General features: G+C 41.2%; 1 protein-coding gene across 3 annotated transcripts in view; it reads left to right on the top strand.

Annotated features, from left to right (window-relative positions):
* Window positions 1–12,393, top strand: part of LOC108705538 (vesicular inhibitory amino acid transporter) — a 17,145-nt gene extending 4,752 nt beyond the window's left edge. Inside the window, exons 1-3 of one of the 3 annotated variants that reach the window (XM_041576895.1) lie at window positions 2,875–2,891; window positions 3,331–3,987; window positions 10,269–12,393. In XM_041576895.1, the coding sequence (XP_041432829.1) occupies window positions 3,619–3,987; window positions 10,269–11,456 (1,557 nt within the window). In that variant the 5' untranslated portion in view covers window positions 2,875–2,891; window positions 3,331–3,618 and the 3' untranslated portion in view covers window positions 11,457–12,393. Of the gene's footprint in view, window positions 1–2,874; window positions 2,892–3,194; window positions 3,988–10,268 lie in introns of those variants that run through there. The other 2 variants (XM_041576894.1, XM_041576893.1) reach the window with 2 other exon arrangements.
* The last annotated feature ends 6,060 nt before the right edge of the window (window positions 12,394–18,453 follow it).

Raw genomic sequence — 18,453 nt, 5'->3', positions numbered from 1 at the left:
ATAGATAGATAGATAGATAGATAGATAGATAGATAGATAGATGATACTGTAGATAGATGATAGATAGATAGATAGATAGATAGATAGATAGATAGATAGATAGATAGATAGTACACAGATAGGCAAATAGATATATGTGATAAAGATAGATAGATAGATAGATAGATAGATAGATAGATAGATAGATAGATAGATAGATTAGATAGATGGATAGATAGACATGAACATAAGAATATACATAGCTATACATATAATTTCATAAAATCCTATATACCCTATCCTTATCCCTTATGTAAAAATGCCTCTCAAGCTAAAACAGTTCCATCACTGCGATAATACAAAGCTCCAAGTCCCAGAATAAAGTGCTACTATATTTTACATTTACATATATTTTACATTGCCCCTAGTGACCTCAAGAAAAACAATAACCACCATTACATTAATTGGGGCACTATGGCCCTTCTGCTCATTGAAGGGAATGGGTCACTGGAGCCCCTTATAGGACAAAGTATTAGGACCCCTCTAACTCAAGCCAAAATATTGACAAATTGTATATTATATTTGTTTATTTCTGTCAAACATTTGATTGGATTTTTGGCAATCTACCGTGGTCTTGTGCACCACAGGTACCTAAATACTGAGATTGGTTTGTGGTTTAAATATGAATAAAACAATCACATGAGCCCATGTGTGTCAATACCCTGGGGGTTCTGATACACTGTATCTACACAATGGAGCTCATAGACATTGTATTTGTTCTCTGGGCTTCTAATTCTGGGGTTCAGATGCATTGTAGTATGCTCTAGGGTTATAATACAATGTATCCATGCTCTGGGGTTCAAAAATAGGGTTATCTATGTACAGGGGGTTCTGATCTGCTGTATCTGTACTGTGGTCCAATGTACTTCTACCCCTTTTCCTCCAACAATCTTCCCTCCCCTGGGGATTATTCTTTGTAATAGATTTGAGCTCTGGAGCATTGACACTATTTATTTATTTTCTAGGGTTCTATAGGCTTCTGAATAAAAGCATTTTTTTCTATCTAGGGGTAATTTACATGGGCACATTTGCCCAAGTGCAACCATAGCAACCAATAAGAAATTTACTTTCATTATTCCATTAGACTGATTGCTAATTGTTGTTGGTCGCTATGGGTTGCTGCAGCATCAGGGCAAATTTGCCCAGTCTTAGTATATGAGTGCCAGCTAGGCTCTGTGATACAATGTGTCTATACTCTGGGGTTGTGATATAATGTATCTAGATTCTGGGATTGTGATAAAATGTATGTATACCCTGGGGTTCTGATACAATGTATCTGTAGGATGATATCGCTTCCCTCCTGTGAGGATTGTTCCCTGTAATAGATTTGAGATCCAGGTCAGACTGACAAAATGTCAGAATTAGCCGCACAAACCTATTGATTTCATTCTTTGAATAGTAAGAATCCCCTTCCGTGTCTTACTGTAATAATAATAATAATAATACAAGTCAAGCCCCTCCATTTATATTCGTTTCTATTATCTATTTAGCATACGATGGGGCTTATTTCTTTAATAAATACAAAAAGTCTGTGATCATTCAGCAACTGGAAAATAATCGGAATATTTCTGCCAAGTGTTTGACCTATTTGTGCAATGGCTTGTAAAGATCTGTTTTCTAAAGGAAGAACCCAGCTTGTCATATCATGTTAAACCCTCCGCAAAATCCAGTCCAGCTCCTGCCATCGAATAATAACAACGAATTCATCAGATTCCATCGCAACTCTGAACGAAAATGGAATGGAATTCACTATAATATCCGGAAAACACTCATAATAATATGATTTAATAATAATAATATATAGGTATGTAGGGCATCTAAACACATTGTCGGTATTTCAAATGTACATTTTTGTCTAGTCTAAATTCAGAGACCAAAAAAGAACGCGATGCTAAATATCATTTGTCGGACACTGGTTGAAATAGATCGTTTCCTTTTATAAATACACATAAAAAAAAAAAAAGAATTCCGATTTTTCGATCTCTTCCATTTTTCCGTCATAAAACGCTTTAGTAATTTGCTTTGTTCTATGTGTTTTTTAAACGCTACTGCGACACATTTATCGTGTATTTAACAGAGAGTTTATTTCAAAATAAACCTTCATTCTTTCCTAAGATCTGATTCGAATTCTTCCCCTTGTTGCTGAGTCTGGATGTTCGTTTTGATGATAATTAGAAAAGCATTGCCCGCAAAATAATATTTCTCTATATCTATCCATCTATCTATCTATCTATCTATCTATCTATCTATCTATCTATATATATATGACTTTGTTTGTAAATATATATCTATATAAATATATATCTATATAAATATCTATCTATATATCTATCTATCTATCTATCTATCTATCTATCTCTATATATATATATATATATATATATCCTCTCCACTGTAATGATATATATATGATTTGCTGTGTGTGTGATTGAGGCCAGTACCGAATTTACAATACAGATCATGTAAATCGTAATGGGCTGAGAGTATTTATAGTATCTTGACGCAATACTAAGAAAGACCCCAGGCAAATAAGTCATTTAGGCAAATTACAAGTGATTTCTTAAAGAATACAGATAAATAGCTTTAGGTTTCCTTCTAAATTAGAACCGCTAGTCTTTTAGAAAAGAAAAGGTAGCCTTTGTATAATTTAGAGGCGGAAAGCCAATAAATGATGAATGCAGGTTGGCAGAGATAGGAAGGGGGTGACTTGAGTGGGCACAGAGCGGCAGGAAGAATAAGGTCCTCGAGATGTGGCTGAACTAGGACTTTACAGGCAACAGCATTGCTGTGTTAGAAGGGATTGTCCCGTGAAGGGCAATGGTTTGCTCAGCAGAAGGAGAAGGTGTAGAAAGGTGAGAGGGAAACTGATTGGGAAGGGTGATCTCGCTTGATGACTCAAGAATGGTATGTTAGGGTGGTGTTGTGTATGTGCATTGGGGTATTTATGGGTTGGTTGGAGTGAGATGGTGTGATTGAGATGGATCTATTGTTGGCATGGACGTGTCTAGTACAGGGGGATCTTGAGAGGGCGGTGGAATGTATGGTGGTGGTGGTGGTGGGATGGGTTTAAGAACTGCAATTGGTGACAGAATGGGGGGGTGAGGAATTAGACACTCCCCCAGATATGCAGCAGTCATGCAGACACCCTCATTACCCCCCACCCACCCAACCATCCCAGTTTCATCGTGATTTGATCAGTGTTCCAGTATTAGATAGACCTGGTTGGTATTCAGCAAAAGACTAACATTCTGTGCTCCCCCTCCCTCTACCTTACCTCCCACCTATCTCTAGGATCCTCTGCATTGGACTGTGGTGCCACTGAGGGAAGGGCATAGACAAGAGGGGACAAGGACAATACCATTCCCCACTACTCTAAATTCGAGAAAAGAACATAAAAGTGGATATCATGGAAATGCCCAGTAGATCTTAATTACCTCTGCAGAAGGTGTCATGCGTAAGGGAGCTCAAGGGTGGAAAAGAGCCAGTCTGAGCGAGTGGAGGTAACAGTTTTTCCCAACATACCAAGACGGATTCCGTGTATTGTATTTGTATTGAAGCAGGATCTTGAGACAAGCCACCATGGCTACCCTGATTAGGAGCAAACTATCAAATGTGGCCACTTCGGTTTCTAACAAGTCCCAGGCCAAGGTTAGTGGGATGTTTGCGAGGATGGGATTCCAGGCTGCCACTGACGAAGAAGCGCTTGGCTTTGCTCATTGTGATGACCTGGACACGGAGCACAGGCAGGGGCTTCAGATGGACATCCTGAAGACAGAAGTCCCTACTGGAGATGCCCCAGGCGAGGGTGACACCCACTACCAAAGAGATGGGACAGGACCCCCTTCTTCTGCCTCTAAAGATGAAGGACTGTGCTCTGAGCTTTCTTCCAATGGGAAACCCAAAATAACATCCTGGGAAGCTGGTTGGAATGTCACCAACGCTATCCAGGTAAGTCGTCCTTCATCTACATGTATCTGGCTCCTCAGCACAGCTCGTTGCATTCAATCTCCTTTGGGCATAGGGTAAATGTGGCACTGGCACTCTCTGTTATTCCTTGCACTCTGCCTCTCTGCCCCCACCTACCCCCACCCCCGCATCTCTGTAACCCCTCAGAGCACACAAGTCCTGAGAGTTGATCGGCCTAGGTCAAGTATCAAAGGTCAAATTTTTCTTCAGCCCTAATACCTTGTCCTTCAATCTCAGAAACACAGTGATGAAGAATTGGATTTTTTTTTTGGGGGGGGGGGGGGGAATCCTATAGCGTATATGGAGCAGTAACAACCAGACAGGCTTTTCATCCCCTAGAAATTAATTTCTTTTTTTCAGGTTGGACGCACCTTTTCTCCCAGTGACATTTGCGCATTGTGCCTCAACTTGTCACCTTCAAATGTACTAATACCTGCTCCAGACGATTTGTATAGTAGAGACACACAATTCCCAATATTCCCCTAATAACACTATAATACAGAAACCTCCAAATCTGTCCCCCAAACGAAACCAAAATGATCTTTTGTAATTACCCCAATAAAGAATAAGTATAAAGTGCGTTCACATTATATCTAATTCCTAATTAGAACCGTTGTCCCTTAGCTATATAAGACATGCTTCCTAAACACTAGATATGTGTATGTAGAGTATATATGTAACGGACGCAGCTCGGAATATACCCATATATACTGCTTACTAGTCATTTGGATTACACGGGATATTATTGTGGGCGCAGCTTTAAATCAAAGGATCTGTGAATCCCCAAATATAATTGGTATAAATTAGATCGTGATTTTATTAATTCTAGTACATCTTTACTATATCTTTATAAGGAGGGGATTCCCAGGAAGATGAAGTAGGACAGTAGTCGGATTCTGGCAGTCTCGGGAAATGTTAGCCGGGCACCTCAGGACACCGGCGCGGCGGTGCGCAAACAAGGACGCGCGTGCGTAACCGTGCGCGCGTAACCGTGCGCAAACAAGGACGCGCGTGCGTAACCGTGCTCTAACGAGGACGCGCGTGCGTAACCGTGCGCAAACAAGGACGCGCGTGCGTAACCGTGCGCTAACGAGGACGCGCGTGCGTAACCGTGCGCTAACGAGGACGCGCGTGCGTAACCGTGCGCTAACGAGGACGCGCGTGCGCAACTGTGTGCAACACAGGGACGCGCATTCGAAAACTATCTAGGACGCTTTTACTTCAGAGAGTGACACCAGCTTAACTGTTGCAGTTCAGACTCCTGTCGCCGATATGATACATCCCTCTCTGTAACGCTATTTTCTGTCTGTCTGTATAGCCAATATCTCACCCAGTCTCAGATTTACAATGGTCTCTCGGCTGCCTTCACCCTGACTTTCTGTCTAATGTCTGAGCACTCACATACTGTACACTCTCAGGCACATAATGACACAGTCTGTCTGTATTCACACTCACAAGCCTATTTGTTCATTCTATACCCTACTTAATCCCCTCATCATATTCTATTCACTTACATGTCCATCTGCCCATAAATTCCCATATATCATACCCTTTACACTACCCATAATTCCTTACCCATAGACACCTACCCACTCATCCATAACCCATTCAATCAGATACAGGCACCCAACTATCCTCCTTCCTACCTACATCCACTAACCCACCGCTCAATACCCCCCCATGCAGGCTTCAGTCAGTCCATATATCCCCATTCCCTATGTACCCATCAATCCCTTCTTCTACACCTTTAACCTTCCATTCATCCATTTACTAATTACTTCATCTGCACCTATACATACCACATTCCACCATCCAGCCCTGCATTTACACCATTACCTTCCCCTAATCCGACAATTCAATAATTGACAAATCTGCTAGGGATGCACCCAATCCAGGATTCAGCCTTTTTCAGCAGGATTCGGCCGAATCCTTCTGCCTGGCCGAACAGAATCTGAATCGGGAGGAGGGAAATCACGTGACTTTTTGTCACAAAACAAGGAAGTAAAAAAAGTTTTCCCCTTTCCACTTTCGGATTCGGTCCGGTATTCGGCCGAATCTCTCGCAAAAGATTTGGGGGTTCGGCCGAATCCAAAATAGTGGATTCGGTCCATCCCTAAAATCTGCCTTCCATTATTCTCCCTTATTCCACCTTCTATGCGCTTACTTATCTGTCTACACCTTTATTCTATTCACCTGCTCATTATTTGCAGCATCTTCACCTTTATTTGCCATAGTCTATTCATTCATTCATGCATTACTTCACCTGCCTTTATCTATGTAATCGTTTATTCCTTACCTACCTCTACCTACCCCATCTCCCCATCCCTGTACAAACCATTCCCTCAAAGACCAACAGGATTTAAACATCCACCCATCTCTCTCATTGAATTGTCTCTCTTCTCCCTTCCTACCCAACATCATGACAGTTTCATTAAATCCCTTGATTCTATTACAAAATGTACAAAAGGTAAACACATCATTTATGAGATTTAACCCACTTTACATGAAACATGCATACACTATCTTCTTCTCTCTCTCCGTATTCACAAGCTCTTCTTTATTTCATATATGTATAATGTATAAGCTAACATCTATCTATACAATTACTTGAGTGGCCATTTGGAGTAAAAGTGCTAAGGCCATGCTATTTCAAGAGCGTTCAGTGCCTTTTACATTTGATTGAAATTCAATGTCACCCCTGCCTTGCCCAAATTCTGTACAAAAAAGACACAGTTATTTTGCAGGCATCGGTGCTATTTTGCGCAGCAGTAAAAAGTTATCATTTTGGTTTCCAGCAATGGTGACTATAACATGAATATCCTTTAAACCCTGATTTTAAAGCAATTTGTGTTAAATCTTGATAATTATTTCAGCTGTTATTCTGAATGTAGCTAATTAAGAAATGATTTTATCTGTGGAGCCTGTAGCCCCAGTGGATGCATTAGTAACTGTATACTATGTGGTTCCTGTCCAAAACCTACATGCAAGTGCCCAGGTATTGATGCCATTGGAATCCTCCGCAGCATGCCCACTTTAATGTGTACCAATATCAATACTTAAGGATACTTAACATAAAACCATTACTATTTCACATGCAGTGAAGCAGGGAGATGAAACAATATATACTTGCTGAGACCATTTAAGCCTTGAGTTAGTCTGCACTGCCCATTGTTGTCTTTAAGGGATCCTGACATCGGAAAACATGTTTTTTTCAAAACGCATCAGTGATTTTTTTATATTCAATTTTGAAATCTGACATGGGGCTAGACATTTTGTCAATTTCCCAGCTGCCCCTGGTCATGTGACTTGTGCCAGCACTTTAGGAGAGAAATGCTTTCTGGCAGGCTGCTGTTTTTCCTTCTCAATGTAACTGAATGTGTCTCAGTGAGACATGGGTTTTTACTATTGAGTGTTGTTCTTAGATCTACCAGGCAGCTGTTATCTTGTGTTAGGGAGCTGCTATCTGGTTACCTTCCCATTGTTCTTTTGTTTGGCTGCTGGGGGGGGGGGGAAGGGAGGGGGTGATATCACTCCAACTTGCAGTACAGCAGTCAAGAGTGATTGAAGTTTATCAGAGCACAAGTCGCATGACTAGGGGCAGCTGGGAAATTGACAATATGTCTAGGCCCATGTCAGATTTCAAAATTTAATAAAAAAAATCTGTTTGCTCTTTTGAGAAATGGATTTCAGTGCAGAATTCTGCTGGAGCAGCACTACTAACTGATTCATTTTGAAAAAAAAAAAATGTTTTCCCATGACAGTATCCCTTTAGGAGGTTCTTAATGGGATGAGTAACCCCATGAGAGAAACAAGCAAATGAGGAAACGGCACACAGAGATGAATGCAAAAGGGGATAGACCCCTATGTGTTTATTGTGTCAGACAAGCACAACGTTTCGCGGGCTGGTCCCTTCATCAGGTGACGAATAGGAGTCTATCCCCTTTTGCATTCATCTCTGTGTGCCGGTTCCTCATTTGCTTGTTTCCTGTGGATCCAGGGGAGTGCCGTCTCCCTAGAGGACTGAGCACCAGACAATTGCACCACGGAAAGGCCAGGGAGTACATACGAATTTCACTTTGACCAACCCCATGAGAGAAGTCAAAAGCAAGTAAAGTGGGAATCATGTGTATAGTAGTGCAAGGTGGAAGTAGGGCAAGATAGCAACAGTAGCAATTTATTGCAATTTATCGTCACTGGTAATTGCCCAGAATCCATAGATCCAGCTCCTGTGAAGGATGAGGCCAAAAAAACAGAAACATCAAAAAGTATAACTGAACTGAATTATGACAAAATTTTTATAAAAAGAAAATCTAGGCTTACTATTAGTGTAGCTTATGGGTGTTTTGACCACTTTAAGGGAACAAAAAAAACAAGTGCTGTTACTCATAGCAACATCTGCGCTTTTGTGACTAGTAAGGAAATACGTGAGAACACATTGCTTTTCTTTGCACTCAGTCATTTTCAGTGTGAGTCACAGTTTAATGGCTCAGAAAGAAATAATGCTTTTATAAAAGGCTCATGTAGTAAATATGAACCTAAACTCTCTGAGAAGCACAGACATGTCATGAACATATGATCTCACCATCTTTACATCTTTTAACAAATCTATGGGGGAGCTTCGACATATTCCCCCTCCCCCACAGAAGAAGTAGATCGAGGACCCCGACTGAGGGGGCTGCTTCCTCTCTAGTTATGCCACTGCTATCAGTCTGCCATCAGGTGACTCTCAGCTGAATGTAGGCCTTGTACAGGAATAGGATCTGTTATCCAGATTCCTTGGGGCCTGGGGTTTTCCAGTTAAGGGAATTTTCCATAATTTGGATCCCTATTCCTTTATTCTGCTACAAAACAACATTTAAATGTTAAATAAACCCAATAAGATTATTTGGCGACCAATATGGGTGTAGGCAGCTTAGTTACCATCAAGTACAAGTTACTGTTTTATTGTTACAGAAAAATGAGCGTCACGTAATGCAGAGCTTTCTGCATAATGGGTTTTAGGATAAGTGATCCAAGACCTGTACTAATGATTCTGCCTTTCAGATATATGGGAGAATACATAGACTGTGGGTAGACTGTCAAGGTTGGGGTTGTTTTCTCTGGAAAAAAGACCCTGGCAAAGGGAAAATGATTACACTTTACAAGTACATTAGAGGACATTATAGACAAATAGCAGGGGACCTTTTTACCCATAAAGAGGATCACCGTACCAGAGGCCACCCCTTTAGACTAGAAGAAAAGCACTTTCATTTGAAGCAACGTAGGGGGTTCTTCACAGTGAGGACAGTGAGGTTGTGGAATGCACTGCCGGGTGATGTTGTGATGCTGATTCAGTTAATGACTTTAAGAATGGCTTGGATGATTTCTTGGACAGACATAATATCAAAGGCTATTGTGATACTAAGCTCTATAGTTAGTATAGATATGGATATATATCATTTATCTGAGAGTAGGGAGGGGTGTGTGTACGGATGCTGGGTTTTCATTTGGAGGGTTGAACTTGATGGACTTTGTCTTTTTTCAACCCGATTTAACTATGTAACTATGTAACTATGTAACATGCTTTATCACCTTAAATTCCAGTTAATTTCTCATCTCAATTGATGAAATAAGTACCATATCAGTTATAACCATGAATTATTGTCTCATGTTAAAGGGGAAATAAAGCCACCTGGCAAATGTTTAGGTTTAGTGTGTGCAACTCCTCTCTCCTCAACCACATCAATTACACTTGTGCCTACTTAAAGAAACAGTAACATAAAAAAATTAAAGTGTTTTACAGTAATGAAAATATCATGTAATGTTGATCCTGCACTGGTAAAACTGATCTGTTTGCCAGATTCACTGGTAAAACTATTCTGTTTGCTGTATAGAAAAAGGCTATATGGAACAGGTGAAATAGTGGATAACAGATAACATTATGTTCTACAGAGCTTATCTGCTATCTGCTGTGTTACATGAGCCTTTTCTCCTTAGAATGGCTGCCCTAATTGCTATACAGCAGATTATTGATATAAACAATATTAGTGTTTCTGAAGAAAACACAGCAGTTTTACCAGTGCAGGACAACGCTACATTATAATCTTATTACTTTAATTCACTTTTTGACGCTAGAACGGATGCTCTTCCTCCACTTTTGTGCCCCCCCATATCTCCTTACAGTTTGAGAGAATCTGCAACACATCCAAAATCATATGACACTGATAAGACAATTAAGTCAAGTCAATTCTTGATCTTACCGACTATGTGTTTGTGTTTTGCAGGGGATGTTCGTTTTGGGTTTACCATATGCAATTCTTCACGGTGGATATCTGGGACTGTTTCTCATTATATTTGCAGCTGTTGTTTGTTGCTACACTGGGAAGATCCTTATTGCTTGCCTCTATGAAGAGAACGAAGATGGTGAAACAGTGAGGGTGAGAGACTCCTATGTTGACATTGCCAATGCCTGCTGTACACCAAGGTTTCCTAAACTCGGAGGAATAATTGTTAATGTGGCCCAGATTATTGAACTGGTGATGACCTGCATTCTCTATGTAGTGGTTAGTGGCAACTTGATGTACAACAGCTTTCCAAGCTTGCCAATATCCCAGAAGTCTTGGTCCATCATTGCCACCGCTGCGCTCCTGCCCTGCGCGTTTCTCAAGAACCTTAAAGCTGTGTCGAAGTTCAGCTTGCTCTGCACCTTAGCGCATTTTGTCATTAACATCCTGGTGATTGCCTACTGTCTGTCCAGAGCAAGGGACTGGGCTTGGGACAAAGTGAAGTTCTACATTGATGTTAAGAAGTTCCCCATCTCCATTGGCATTATTGTCTTCAGCTATACCTCCCAGATCTTCCTGCCGTCTCTGGAAGGGAACATGCAGAACCAAAAGGAATTTCATTGTATGATGAACTGGACTCATATTGCGGCCTGTATCCTCAAGGGACTCTTTGCCCTTTTGGCTTACCTAACCTGGGCAGATGAAACCAAGGAAGTCATTACAGACAACTTACCATCAACCATCAGGGCAGTGGTCAACCTATTTCTGGTATCCAAAGCTCTGCTGTCCTATCCACTGCCTTTCTTTGCAGCAGTAGAGGTCTTGGAGAAGTCACTCTTTCAAGAGAGCACAAGGGCCTTCTTTCCAAACTGCTATGGGGGTGATGGGAGACTGAAATCTTGGGGTCTTACCCTTAGATGTGCCCTAGTCATCTTTACTCTACTTATGGCTATGTATGTGCCCCATTTTGCCCTGTTAATGGGTCTCACAGGAAGCCTCACGGGAGCTGGTCTTTGCTTCCTCCTTCCAAGTCTATTCCACCTCAAGTTGTTGTGGAGGAAGCTGTTGTGGCACCAAGTCTTCTTTGATGTCTCCATCTTCGTCATTGGTTCCATCTGTAGCATTTCTGGCTTTGTGCACTCTCTAGAGGGGCTAATAGAAGCCTATAGATACAATATAGAAGATTAAGTCTTAGATGGGTAGGCGGCCCTCTACATTGCAAAGAATTATGCATCAGTTTCTACTGACGTTCTCATTTTACGTATCCACAAATAAAACGCCTCAGCCAACGGGTTGGCTGATACCACAAATCTCTGCAATGTGTTTTCAGCCAGTCTTGCAGGGGAGGGAATCACAGGCTTTATTTGGGTTTAACTAATCGAAATTACATCTGACATAAAATTTAACTGTATATGGAGATATTTTATTTTTGTTATATTTATTTAATGATGGATGAATTATGGTGGAAATAAAAATATATAGAATAACTATATTGATTGCAAGGAAAATTGGGAGGTTCTCTGAAAGGAAAGCCGTTTGCATGTTTTTTTTAAACTCATCGGACATTCTTTAAACCAGCGCAATGAGCAAACCACAAGGATATACAAGTACCACAATCTAAAGGGAACTTTTTTGTGTCCTTTTCGTCTATCTCAACCTCTTCTAAAAAGATCAGTCAAGGAAGGGGCTGAGATAAATGCATATATCTGGTGTGTGGGTCTCAATACCTTTTTTTTGGAGGGGAGGATGCCAACCACTCTTTCCCCAACAGAAATCAGACAGTGTCTATCTACCTTTAGGCATCGTTCACAACATGAATTCTATGGGCGTGTTCACACGAGTGGTTGCTGATGTTTCGGGCAAAAACTCCAGTGTGATCAAAGCCTAAAATTGCAGATTTGACTCTTATGGAACCATCCTATGAACCTAAGAAGAGTAACAAGCACACAACAGAGATTTGCCCAGGGACGGAAAGTCATTGTGTGCAGTTAATCTTTTACAAAGTGCAAGGTGTATTACCCGTGAGTGTGTGTGTGTGATGTAACTGTGCTCACAGAGAAATGTATATCCTAAAACTCTATTGTGGTACCTTATTATACAACAATAAACAGAGAGATTCTTGTGATGGCTACGTGTCTTGAATGCTCACCCTCACCCAGCTAAACCTGTGGATAGTTTTCACATGTATTTTTTAGTGTTTTGCAGTAGATCTTTTGGATAGGGCTGTCCAACTGGAGACCCTGCTCTTGGATGTGGCCCCCAGTCTGCCCAAAGGTCCCAGAGACTTCTTTATAGGACTTCATAATAGCCCACTACATGTCAGCTAGGGCCCACCCCAAAGAACAGGACATCCTCTGTATCTTAATATTTGCATCACATGTTATCATAGGTCCATGTGAGTGAGGCCATTAAATATCTGCCCACCACTGTACTAAGTAATAACGGTTTTACCAGACAAGAATAGTCATATCAAGTATTTTTGTTGTCTGAATCCATATAAATAACCACTATAAACACTGTCCAGATATTTAGCATGTTTTGTATTGCCTACATGGCAGGGGTGTTACAATAAGTGTGCATGGATACACAGTATTACATAAGTGCCGAAGCTAAGAAAGCTGTATGAGTTCGCTCATAGCATATGGCAGATAACTTTCCAGGATTTAATCTGTGGGTGACTATATGGGATCCAGTTAGCTGTCATGTACATCTGATTGTTTACTGGATGAGAATGTAGTATAGCAGGTCTTTTTCAGACGGCTATAGCCTCACAGTGCTAATCAAGAAACAATAATGGATATTTAAGGGGCACTTTGTGACTGCTACACAGGTCTAGGCTGCTCAATGTAGCTTTCAGCAGGAATCAAGGTGCATGCAGGTGCAATACATCAAGGAAGCATATAGAAACACTACATATATTTTCAAAATAAAGATTCCCTTTGTAATTAACAGTGTTCCTTGGCACTGAGGTTTGCAGGCCTTTTCGGCTTGACTCTTCCCCCTACTGCAGCACGACAGATGCCATCCATTATATACAATAAGTTACATTAGAAGTATCTAAGGCTATAAGTAACTATTCACTTCTACTTTTAGGATTAGCCCACCATCCATGAAATTTGCTCCCTGACGGGGTGACGAACGACATCAGGCCTAGGGGTGCCCACAATGTAAATCCGGCCCAGCACTCATTTTCAGAATCATTTTCAGTGTGAGTCACAGTTTAATGGCTCAGAAAGAAATAATGTTTTTATAAAAGGCTCACGTACTAAATATGAACCTAAACTCTCTGAGAAGCATAGAACTGTACTCTAAAGATGAAGAACTGTGCTCTGAGCTTTCTTCCAATGGGAAACCCAAAATTACAGCCTGGGAAGGCTGTCACCAACGGTATCCAGGTAAGTCGTCCTTCATCTAGGGTAATAGGGTAAATGTGGCACTGGCACTCTCTGTTATTCCTTGCACTCTCCCTCTCTGCCCCCACCCCTGCATCTCTGTAACCACTCAGAGCACACAAGACCTGAGAGTTGATCGGCCAAGGTCAAGTCTCGAAGGTCAAATTTCAGGTTGGACGCACCTTTTCTCCCAGTGACATTTGCGCATTGTGCATCAACTTGTCACCTTCAAATGTACTAATACCTGCTCCAGACGATTTGTATAGTAGAGACACACAATTCCCAATATTCCCCTTATAACACTATAATACAGAAACTTTCAAATCTGTCCCCCAAACGAAACCACGATGATCTTTTTTAATTACCCTAATAAAGAATAAGTCTAAAGTGCGTTCACATTATATATAATTCCTAATTAGAACCGTTGTCCCTTAGCTATATAACTCCAAATAAAGATCGACTCTCGCACACCCTTAGTAAAGTAGACAAATTGGCTCGGTGCTCGATGAATGGAGGGCACGGTAACCTTCCGGTAACTAGGACAAAAAGAACAACACCGGCACACGAGGCTTGTATCTGCAGGGCAAGCCCTTGCAAAAGATTTTTACTGCGGTGGTGCAACTGCACCACCGCAGTAAAAATCTTTTGCAAGGGCTTGCCCTGCAGATACAAGCCTCGTGTGCCGGTGTTGTTCTTTTTGTCCTTAGCTATATAAGACATGCTTCCTAAACACTAGATATGTGTATGTAGAGTATATATGTAACGGACGTAGCTCGGAATATACCCATATATACTGCTTACTAGTCATTTGGATTACACGGGATATTATTGTGGGCGCAGCTTTAAATGAAAGGATCTGTTAATCCCCATTGATACCATTGGAATCCTCCGCAGTATGCCCACTTTAATGTGTACCAATATCAATACTTAAGGATACTTAACATAAAACCATTACTATTTCACATGCAGTGAAGCAGGGAGATGAAACAATATATACTTGCTGAGTCCATTTAAGCCTTGAGTTAGTCTGCATTGCCCATTGTTGTCTTTAGGGGGTTCTAAATGGGATGAATAACCCCATGAGAAAAGTCATAATACGCAGGTAAAGTGGGAATCATGTGTACAGTAGAGATGTCGCGAACTGTTCGCCGGCGAACTTGTTCGCGCGAACATCGGGTGTTCGCACTCGCCGGAAGTTCGCGAACGTCGCGCGACGTTCGCCATTTTGGGTTCGCCATTGTTGGCGCTTTTTTTTGCCCTCTCACCCCAGACCAGCAGGTACATGGCAGCCAATCAGGAAGCTCTCCCCTGGACCACTCCCCTTCCCTATAAAAACCGAAGCCCTGCAGCGTTTTTTCACTCTGCCTGTGTGTGCTGAAGAGATAGTGTAGGGAGAGAGCTGCTGCCTGTTAGTGATTTCAGGGACAGTTGAAAGTTTGCTGGCTAGTAATCGTTTTGATACTGCTCTGTTATTGGAGGGACAGAAGTCTGCAGGGGTTTGAGGGACATTTAAGCTTAGGTAGCTTTGCTGGCTAGTAATCTACCTTCTACTGCAGTGCTCTGTATGTAGCTGCAGTGGGCAGCTGTCCTGCTTCTGATCTCATCTGCTGACTGCTGCAATAACAGTAGTCCTTGTAAGGACTGCTTTTATTTATTTTTTTGTTGTTTTACTACTACTACTACTACTACTACTATAAGAGCCCAGTGCTATTAGTCTAGCAGTGTTGGGGAGTGGGACTGGTGTGCTAATCTGCTGCTCCTAGTAGTTCAGCAGCACCAACTTTAATTTTTTTTTTTAATATTCATTTTTTTTTTATTTTACTTTTTTTTATTTTACTACCGCTGTAGTAGTGTATAAGTTGACCTTTTAGGCATTATTTGCCCTGTAGGCATTATTTGCACAGTGTTTTCTTCAACCCGCCATCTAGCTGTGTGACCTTGTTCACATTCTGTCTAAATATCCATAATATTACCGTCTCCAGAAAAAACACCGGAGTGACTTTTTTCAAGCAGCCATAATATATTTTACGTAATCCGTATCCACCGCTGTAGTAGTGTATACGTTGACCTTGTAGGCATTATTTGCACAGTGTTTTCTTCAACCCGCCACCTAGCTGTGTGACCTTGTTCACATTCTGTCTAAATATCCATAATATTACCGTCTCCAGAAAAAACACCGGAGTGACTTTTTTCAAGCAGCCATAATATATTTTACGTAATCCGTATCCACCGCTGTAGTAGTGTATACGTTGACCTTGTAGGCATTATTTGCACAGTGTTTCTTCAACCCGCCATCTAGCTGTGTGACCTTGTTCACATTCTGTCTAAATATCCATAATATTACCGTCTCCAGAAAAAACACCGGAGTGACTTTTTTCAAGCAGCCATAATATATTTTACGTAATCCGTATCCACCGCTGTAGTAGTGTATACGTTGACCTTGTAGGCATTATTTGCACAGTGTTTTCTTCAACCCGCCATCTAGCTGTGTGACCTTGTTCACATTCTGTCTAAATATCCATAATATTACCGTCTCCAGAAAAAACACCGGAGTCACTTTTTTCAAGCAGCATTCATATATTTTACGTAATCCGTATCCACCGCTGTAGTAGTGTATACGTTGGCCTTGTAGGCATTATTTGCACACTGTTTTCTTCAACCCGCCATCGAGCTGTGTGACCTTGTTCCCATTCTGTCTAAATATCCATAATATTACCGTCTCCAGAAAAAACACCGGAGTCACTTTTTTCAAGCAGCATTCATATATTTTACGTAATCCGTATCCACCGCTGTAGTAGTGTATACGTTGGCCTTGTAGGCATTATTTGCACACTGTTTTCTTCAACCCGCCATCGAGCTGTGTGACCTTGTTCCCATTCTGTCTAAATATCCATAATATTACCGTCTCCAGAAAAAACACCGGAGTCACTTTTTTCAAGCAGCATTCATATATTTTACGTAATCCGTATCCACCGCTGTAGTAGTGTATACGTTGGCCTTGTAGGCATTATTTGCACAGTGTTTTCTTCAACCCGCCATCGAGCTGTGTGAGCTTGTTCACATTTTGTCTAAATATTGATAATATTATCGTCTCTAGAAAAACCACTTGAGTTACTTTTTTTCAAGCAGCATTCATATATTTTACGTAATCCGTATCCACCGCTGTAGTAGTGTATACGTTGACCTTGTAGGCATTATTTGCACACTGTTTTCTTCAACCCGCCATCGAGCTGTGTGACCTTGTTCCCATTCTGTCTAAATATCCATAATATTACCGTCTCCAGAAAAAACACCGGAGTCACTTTTTTCAAGCAGCATTCATATATTTTACGTAATCCGTATCCACCGCTGTAGTAGTGTATACGTTGGCCTTGTAGGCATTATTTGCAGAGTGTTTTCTTCAACCCGCCATCGAGCTGTGTGAGCTTGTTCACATTTTGTCTAAATATTGATAATATTATCGTCTCTAGAAAAACCACTTGAGTTACTTTTTTTCAAGCAGCATTCATATATTTTACGTAATCCGTATCCACCGCTGTAGTAGTGTATACGTTGACCTTGTAGGCATTATTTGCACACTGTTTTCTTCAACCCGCCATCGAGCTGTGTGACCTTGTTCCCATTCTGTCTAAATATCCATAATATTACCGTCTCCAGAAAAAACACCGGAGTCACTTTTTTCAAGCAGCATTCATATATTTTACGTAATCCGTATCCACCGCTGTAGTAGTGTATACGTTGGCCTTGTAGGCATTATTTGCACACTGTTTTCTTCAACCCGCCATCGAGCTGTGTGACCTTGTTCCCATTCTGTCTAAATATCCATAATATTACCGTCTCCAGAAAAAACACCGGAGTCACTTTTTTCAAGCAGCATTCATATATTTTACGTAATCCGTATCCACCGCTGTAGTAGTGTATACGTTGACCTTGTAGGCATTATTTGCACACTGTTTTCTTCAACCCGCCATCGAGCTGTGTGAGCTTGTTCACATTTTGTCTAAATATTGATAATATTATCGTCTCTAGAAAAACCACTTGAGTTACTTTTTTTCAAGCAGCATTCATATATTTTACGTAATCCGTATCCACCGCTGTAGTAGTGTATACGTTGACCTTGTAGGCATTATTTGCACACTGTTTTCTTCAACCCGCCATCGAGCTGTGTGACCTTGTTCACATTTTGTCTAAATATTGATAATATTATCGTCTCTAGAAAAACCACTTGAGTTACTTTTTTCAAGCAGCATTCATATATTTTACGTAATCCGTATCCACCGCTGTAGTAGTGTATACGTTGACTTTGTAGGCATTATTTGCACAGTGTTTTCTTCAACCCGCCATCTAGCTGTGTGTATTATCGTTTCCAGAAAAACCAACTGAGTTTTTGTTGTTGTTGTTGTTTTTTTAAAAATAATGCCAGGCAAAGGCAGGCCGCCACGCAGAGGCCGTGCTAGGGGCCGTGCTGCTATGCAATCCTGTGGCCCTAGCAAATTGCCCAGTTTTAAAAAGCCAATGACCCTGAACTCCCAAAATGCTGAAGAGGTAGTTGACTGGCTTACACAGCACACCCCATCCTCTACCGTTTCTAACTTTACCACAACATCCTCCTCATCCTCCACTGCTATGGCCACCCCACGTAACACTTCCTCCACCACCGGTGCCCCTTCTTCACTGGGGTCAGAGGAGTTATTTTCCAATGAGTTTCTTGAACTGAGTAATGCGCAACCATTATTGCCAGAAGAAGATGAAGGAGATGAGGACCTTACACCAGATTTAATTCTGGCAGAGAA

The sequence above is a fragment of the Xenopus laevis genome, chromosome 9_10L, assembly GCF_017654675.1.
Source record: "Xenopus laevis strain J_2021 chromosome 9_10L, Xenopus_laevis_v10.1, whole genome shotgun sequence".
Taxonomy (NCBI): domain Eukaryota; kingdom Metazoa; phylum Chordata; class Amphibia; order Anura; family Pipidae; genus Xenopus; species Xenopus laevis.
Note: the sequence above shows the minus strand (reverse complement) of the source record. Positions and strands in the feature narration are given on the sequence as shown.